Source organism: Austrofundulus limnaeus, unplaced genomic scaffold, assembly GCF_001266775.1.
Source record: "Austrofundulus limnaeus strain Quisiro unplaced genomic scaffold, Austrofundulus_limnaeus-1.0 Scaffold275, whole genome shotgun sequence".
Taxonomy (NCBI): domain Eukaryota; kingdom Metazoa; phylum Chordata; class Actinopteri; order Cyprinodontiformes; family Rivulidae; genus Austrofundulus; species Austrofundulus limnaeus.
The window spans coordinates 800714-808564 of NW_013952677.1; the positions used below are offsets into that span (position 1 = coordinate 800714).

The window sequence follows — 7851 nt, forward strand, 5'->3', positions numbered from 1 at the left end:
TTATGAGATAGCTAAGTCATAATTATGAGATACAAGTTTTATTTATTTTTTATCAGGGTGGCGGAAATGGGCTTCCATATAAAACTGAGACATTGGAGCCAAAATTATCAAAACACTAGCTACAAGCCAAAATGCAAAATGCTAGCTTAAAGCTGAAAGTAGTCAAGTTTTAGCGAAAACATCGGCTAAAAGATATAAAAATGTTTCTGAAATGTGAGGTGTAAAAACCACGTCTTCTGGTTCTGCGGAACTGCTGCTGCTCAATGAAGAGAGAAACTCTGAAACAGGCTGGTTGAACAGCAAGAATCTTTATTTTGCAGTCCAGGAGATTACAGCCAAAAACCAAATTGTGGCCTCCAAGCCAAATGATTCACCAAGTAAGAAACATGAAGAATGAAGGCTAAGAGCAGGGGCGTACAAGGCTCTTTATAGTGTAGTCCAACAGATACACCATAAATTTTGTCACGGTATACCTTAAACACTCCTCTTCCTAATATGGTAATATGTGCCGAGCTCTGAAGCTGGAGAACCAAGAGAGGCATAACACTGTGCATTCCTGAGAAGAGGCCCCCACTCTTGGACACTACAAATGCTAAAAGTAACCAAAGGCTAGCTAAAAGTAGCAAAAGGCTACATAAAAGAGCTAAAAGGTTATAGAACAAAACTATTAGCTAATAAGGGTTAAAAGTAATAAACACTGGCGAAAAGCTTCAAGTAGCTGAATGATACCCAAAAGGTTAATAAAAGGCTATCAAAAAGCTAAATTAATCTAAAAATTAAAAGTAGCAAATTGCTATCTAAAGGTTAAAACTTTTGAGCTAAAATTAGCAAAATGCTATCTAAAAACTAAGAGTATTAAGAAGCTAGCTAGAACACAGAAACAGCAAAAACAGCAAAAAAAATAAATAAAAGTATTTCTAAAATGTACAAAGTAACTGAATTGAATTGAATTGAAGGCTAAAATCAGAAAAAGGCTATAAAAAGAGCTATACAGAAGCTTATAGTAGCAAAACTATTAGCTAAGAGTTAAAAGTCCTAAAACACTAGTAAAAAGTATCAAGTAGCTAAATGATAGCAAAATAATAAAATAATATATTGCTATACAGAAATAACAATAATGCTGGCTAAAAAAATGAATGCTAGCTAAATGCTAAAAGTAGCTAACTAGAAGCTTAAGCTCAAGTGGCTAAATGATACAAAAGCACAAAGCTTTCAAAATGCTAAGCAAATCTAAACTTTAGCTAGAAACTAAAAGTAGCGTATTGCTAGCGTAAAGCTTAAAGTAGCAAAAGGCTAAAAGAGTACATCTGAGCTAAAATGAGCAAAAACACTGAAAAATAAAAGCTAGAATACAGAAATAGCAAAAACATTGGCTAAAAGAAATAAAAGTCTTTCTATAATGCTAAGAAAATAAACAGAAGGCTATAGCTAAAAGAAGCTGGTTGGTAGCAAAAACTTGAAAATAATCACAAAGCTGGTGAGTGGCGCTAAAAGTAGCTAAGCTTTAGCAATGAACTAAAAGTAAAAAATGGCTAGCTAAATGCCAAAGGTAACAATAAAGGTTGACTAAAACTAAAAGAAACAAACACATTTTTAAAATGCTAAATGTAGCCGGAGCTTGACTGAAAGCTAAAAGTAGCCAAACGGTAGCAACAAGGGAAAAGTAGCACAAGGCTGACTTGGAGCTAGAAGTAGCAAAACTTTAGATAGAAATTGAAATATCTAAGTGTGTGTATGTGTTGTGTGTGTGTATACATTGTGTTGTGTGTTCTTTGTAACTCGTTCAGCTCAGCCCATGCACTGGATCTACAATCCAGACCGGCTGAAAGAGGTTCTCTCAGATCTGGAGCCCTGTCCGGAGTTTCGACCCGAGTCGGCCAATCCGTTTTACCGGAGGACAACAGGCGAGCAGACCTGCTACGGGGACCAGGCCTACGTCCTGCTGGACTCTCTAAGTCGGTGTGGAGGTACTGGACCCAAACCAACACAGACTCTGTCCCARGTGGTTTTCAGGAAACAGTATTTAATGCTAAAAACGACAAACGTGACAGTTTCCACGTCGTGTTTTGACAGGAGTGGATGTCAAAGACCTGACCAGGCGCTTCTACGAGTTCTTTGGGCCGGGGACCGTGTACGACCTGCCGCTGAACGATCCCTACAGGAAGAGAGGAGGTTGTGTGTCTGCTCAGACTGTCAGTTTTCCATGTGTGTTAATGACCAACTCTGCTGGTCGGACAGGATGTGGGCGTTTTTGTTACCGTAACAATGAGCGTAACGATTTTTTTCCTTCATGCTGACGGGGAAGCCCCCTCTCCATGAGCGTGTTGCACTCGCTGTAACTTCCCTGTTCTTGATCCAGCACTTTGAATATTTGCTGCTTTTTTACTGGCAGGAAAATACAGTTCTGCAGTGAATGGCCCCAGCAGCACAGACCTGCTTTGGCTCTACCTGCATGATCATCATCCTCATCAGGAGTGACTTCATTCACAACTGAACACAAAAAACTGAAAAAAATCTGTTAAAACAAACAGCACATGGTCCCATGATGATGCCATGGGTGGCCCTAAACAGCTCCCATGTGTAGAGGCCCGACCACCAGGAACTCGCCGACGAGCCTCTCCCCATGACTGGATCCAGGGTGGGACCTCAACAACCCTCATCCAGGCTAGAGACATTGAACTTCAGCTGGGCCAGTTCAGTACCACAACCGGCATGGTTGTGGTTTGTGTGATCCAAATCTGTCTGTGCCACAACTGGCCCAGTTATAGTTTGGTTTATGTGGCCCAAGTCTGTCATCATTACAACTGGCTTGGTTGTGTTTTGCTTTATGTGGCCCAAACCTTCTATGCCACAACTGGCCCAGTTGTAGTTTGGTTTATGTGGGCCTAATCTGTCATCATCACAGCTGGCACCATTGTGGTTTGCTTTATGTGGCCCAAATCTGTCTATGCCACAACTGGCCCAGTTGTGGTTTACTTTATGTGGCCCTAATCTGTCATCATCACAACTGGCTTGGTTGTGTTTTGCTTTATGTGGCCCAAATTTGTCTATGCCTCAACTGGCCCAGTTGTGGTTTGGCTTATGTGGCCCTAATCTGTCAACATCACAAGTGGCATGGTTGTGGTTTGTGTGATCAAAATCTGTCTGTGCCACAACTGGCCCAGCTATAGTTTGGTTTATGTGGCCCAAGTCTGTCATCATTACAACTGGCTTGGTTGTGTTTTGCTTTATGTGGCCCAAACTTGTCTATGCCACAACTGGCCCAGTTGTGGTTTGCTTTATGTGGCCCTAATCTGTCAACATCACAACTGGCATGGTTATGTTTTGGTTTAGTTTACCCTAATCTCTCAGTGCCATAATTAGCCCAGCTTGCTTTATGTGGTCCTGGGCCATTACCTCTGGCAAACCACATCTGAGCCACCAAAGGGCCACCATTCTAGACTGTTAAGAGTGTTGTATGGACCAGAATGTGGGGTTGGATGGTCGGACGGTCGGATGGATGGTGTATACATTCATACCCTACTGTAACTACTACCATACTCTAACTTTTAGGTCCCAAAGCCGTTCTTCCCATCGATGGCCCTTGGAGAAATGCCAGCCTGAAGGCTTTCATCAGAAACGTTGATGCTGGCAGAGAGGAAACAGGTAAAAACTCATTACCAGCTGCTACCAAACTGTTTTAACTGTTTTACAGATGTTGACCTAAAAGTTGGTGTGGTAGTAGCTGAGAGTCATCTCCAGCAGATAATCCAGGTTTGATGGCGCACGACGAGCTTTCCTTTGAGGAACACCAGTTTGGTCTTTTTGTCTGCTTTCAGGCTGCGACGTGGACCGTCAGATGGACGGCGTGACGAAGCTCGCTCCAGTGGTGGCCATGTTGGCTGGGAGAGCCGAGATGTTGGAGGAAGTGGAGAAGGTCGTACGTGTGACGCAGAACGATGACCTGTGCGTGGCCGTTACTCTGGCTGCTGCCAGGTGAGGGCCTGCCCACGTCTGCGCGTGTCATCCAGAAGAGTGAATCTCACTACGACTGTCTGTTAAATCAGGTTTCTGGAACATTTCATCCTGAACGGTCCCGATCCAAACGTTCTGGATGCGGTTCTCGCTCAGCTGAATGACCCCAGAAGGCGGAACCCCCAGGAGCTGGACCAGGCTGTTGTTGGTAAGGGACAAAAGTCCTCCACAAACATGTAGGAGACTGAGAGTTAGCCTACTGCTGCTAACGGAGGGTCTACAAGCTGCTGGATCAGGGCCTGGACCCAGTAGAGTCTGTTGTTTTCTCCGTCACTTGACATTAAATTTGAATAATTTTAGAACCTGGTAAAGATTAGACARACACAACCAGTGGTGGGCATGGTTCAGCTAACAGCTAACAGCTAATGGCAGAACATCTTTTAGCTTTTTCACCTACTTTGAAGACTGTTAGCAGATCAATTATCTTCTGCTTATTTAGGTTTTGCCAACTTTAATCCCTAACACACTAAACTGAGTAACAGTCATCTTAGCGGTTAGCAGTTAGCTGTTGTGTTAGCCTTTGCTAATATAATTTTTAGTTGTTTTAGCTGCTTAGCTTTAGCTTCTGTGGGTATTTTTTTTACAAGTTCATGAAATTAGCTTGTTTACTAACTTTGGTCTTTAGCGAACCAATTATCTTTTACTAAATTAGATTTTGCTAACTTTAATCGCTAACTAACAAGCTAACAATAGGTTTGTTTCGGTCTTTTCAGTTTTCAGCCTAAAAGAAAAGACGTGGGATGCAGACTGAGTAACAGGTGTCTTAGCGGTTAGCAGTTAGCTTTTGTGTTAGCCTTTGCTAATTTTGAGTTGTTTTAGCTGCTTAGCATTAGCTTCTGTGAGTATTTTTTTACAAGTTTATGAAATTAGTTTTTTTTTTACCAACTTTGGTCTTTTAGAGAACCAATTATCATTCACTAAATCAGATTTTGCTAACTTTAATCACTAACAGCTAACTACCGAGCTAACATCAACAGGTTTGTTTCCGTCCTTTCAGTCTTCAGCCTAAAGGAGATGAAGACGTGCGATGCAGACTAACTTAGCGGTTAGCAGTTAGCTGTTGGTGTTAGCCTTTGCTAATTTTTAGTTAGCTCCTTAGCGTTAGCTTCTGCGAGTATTTTTTTTACAAGTTTAGTAAATTTACTTTTTCTCTAAAATTGATTGGTGTTTTTGGTTAGCTGTGCCCACCACTGCAGCAAATGAAACAGTGTCGACTTGCTTTTCCCCAGATTTGACCTCTTATTACATTTTACAGTTTTTTATTTTATTAGAATGAAAAGGGTTCATGTGGAAGTACAAACGATAAAAAAAAAACAGCCAGATAATATCCATGGACGTCACTGTGATTAAATGATCCGTAACATTATCCAATCAGGACGCCTCTCAGCTTAATCTCTGCCAGCTAAGACTCTGTTAATGAAAAGGCCTGCAGCTAAAAGCACTTTATGTGGGGTTTTAATGGGAGAAATGTTTTACATCTTGATGTTTATCTTGAATTTGTAATGTGGAGCAGAAACTAATTTCCCCTTCAGTTTCCTTTTATTCATCTTTCAGACAAAGACATGAAGAAAAAGGCTAAATAAATCACAGTTATCTTCAAATAAAGCATAATATTTGTCAGTCGGGGGGAAATCTATGGTCTTATCAYCACAGAGATGTGAAAAATGTGTCGTAGCTTCATCTTTTCACAGAAAACATGGAGTATCAGGTGTCTGAAAAGCTCCTCTTTGTTTTTCTTGTTTCAACCGAAGCACATGTCCACCAGGTGAGGGACACCTTGTCCAAAGCGTCCCATCAGCTGCTCCCCGCTGCGTTCACCGACACTTGAGGTAAAAAACGTCTGGAGCAGCAGGACTCGGGTCTGTTGACTTGGCATCGACTGCGCAGCCTTCCCGACAGCGTATCCGTTATTCTGTCCTCTCACTCTTTGATCTTTAATGGTCTCCCTCCTCCGTTCTTTTTCATCTCGTCCTTCCTGCTGAGCCGACCGTCTCAGGTTTTAAAAAGCTGCAGCGCTGCGAGGAATCCTGCTCCATCTGTTGCACTTCCTGCTAACGGCCTTTAAAAACTGAAGCAGACCAGAAAACCAGTGAAACTGCAGTCTGGAGCAGTTTCCCTTTGAGATGAATAAAGTTTGATTCTGAAAGGCTAAAATTAGCCAAGTATAACCAGAAGCTAGCATCAAACATCTTATTAAAACAGCTAAAGTTAGTTAAATGTGGCTAAAAGCTATGATTAGCAAACTGTAGCTACAAACTAACATTTAAATAATCTTTGTAAACAGCTGAAATTAATTAACGTAGCAATAAAATTAAAACTAGCAAATTCAGAGCAGAACGTGCATTTTAACTCAACTGTAGCTAAAAGCTAACATTAATCCGGAGTTCAAAGCTACATTTTGCAAAGCAGTACATAAAACCTAAACATATCAAATCTGTTACTAAAAATTTATTGTAGCAAAGCTGTAGCTAAATTAAAATAGCTAAATAATTGGCACATTTGGTGCTAAATGCTAAAATTAACAAATTTAGAGCTAAAATTTGAATTAAGTTAAACTAACTAAAAGCTAACATTAGCCAATCTAAAGCTAAACACTGAATTTAAAAACTAAATGTATCAAATCAGTTAATCAAAGTTTTTTGTAGCAAAACTATTGCTGAAAGCTCAAATTAGTTAAGCTAAATGTAGCAAAACAGTAGCTAAAAGCTACAACTGGCAAAAGATGAAATTAGGAAAGAAGTAGCTAAAGTAAACAATGCCCCTTTCTGGTAAATAGTTTTTATTTCTGAATTGCAAGCTAAATTGTTACCAAATCATTAGCAAAATCGTATAAAGTCACATATTAGCTAAAATAAGCAAACATAGATCTAAAAGCCACATTTAGCTAAAACGTAGCTAAAAGCTAACAACCAAAATTTAGCTCAACTGTTGCTAAAAGCTAACATTAGCCAATCAAGAGCTAAAAGCAAAACTTTGCACAACAGTAACGTTAACTCATCCAGTTATTCAGTTATATGCAGCAAAACTGTAGCTATAAGCTAAAAGTAGCATTGTTGCTACATGTGGCTTTAGAAGAAAATAGAGTGAATTTTCTGAAGAACAATGTATTTCTATTTATTTTTAAAATTTCCAGATAAAATAAAATAATTCTAAATAATAATTTCACAAATACAGAAAGTTTTTAGCAGATTTTTCCTGATTGAGCCGAATGTTTTGATACATGGAATTAGAGGAGGATAAACACAACAGTGCTGAGTCAGCATTAACGGTTCTTCAGCGTTTTGAAGATTTTAGCTGCATCTTCAGCCATATCTTTAGCTGTTTTTTGACCGAGTCCGACCGGATGTGTGTGCAGCTTTGCCCGGTGCGTTCCAGGCAGCGCTTCACGGAGTCCTGACCCAGAACCGGCTGGACGAGGCCGTGAGGGACACCATGCGGCGCGGGGGGTGCACCGCCAGCCGAGCCTCCTTCATGGGCGCCTGCTTCGGGGCGCAGGTCCGTCACAAACCCGCCTGTTAGCGTCTGAATTTCTTGTTTTTGTTTCTTCCCTCTGTGCGTCCAACTCTGTGTGTTTTCCAGACCGGTCTTCAGGGAGTCCCAGAGTCCTGGAGGAAGAGGAKCCTCAGATACCCTCTGCTGTTGGAGCTGGCTGAAAATGTGGCTAAAAACCACCTAGCAGCTGGAGTTTAGCTTACATTTAGCCACGAGCAGTTTTTTGAGTCTGTATGTGTTTACTCAAACTGATGAGGCAGTTTATGACAGTTGCACTCTAAAGCTTTGTGCTGAGTGAAACTAGACGTTTTGCTTTGTCCAGCCTTCATTAGGACTCATATATAT

The 7851-nt window shown here is 40.9% G+C and overlaps 1 protein-coding gene across 3 annotated transcripts in view; it reads left to right on the forward strand.

Moving 5' to 3' along the window:
• The window catches only part of LOC106526409 (crystallin J1B-like), a 15759-nt gene extending 7908 nt beyond the window's left edge, over window positions 1-7851 (forward strand). For 2 of the 3 annotated variants that reach the window (XM_014021015.1, XM_014021013.1), the window contains 8 exons: window positions 1788-1967; window positions 2074-2172; window positions 3553-3645; window positions 3819-3975; window positions 4047-4162; window positions 5766-5843; window positions 7370-7509; window positions 7594-7851. In XM_014021015.1, the coding sequence (XP_013876469.1) occupies window positions 1788-1967; window positions 2074-2172; window positions 3553-3645; window positions 3819-3975; window positions 4047-4162; window positions 5766-5843; window positions 7370-7509; window positions 7594-7704 (974 nt within the window). In that variant the 3' untranslated portion in view covers window positions 7705-7851. The remainder of the gene's footprint in view (window positions 1-1787; window positions 1968-2073; window positions 2173-3552; window positions 3646-3818; window positions 3976-4046; window positions 4163-5765; window positions 5844-7369; window positions 7510-7593) is intronic. The other variant, XM_014021014.1, reaches the window with a different exon arrangement.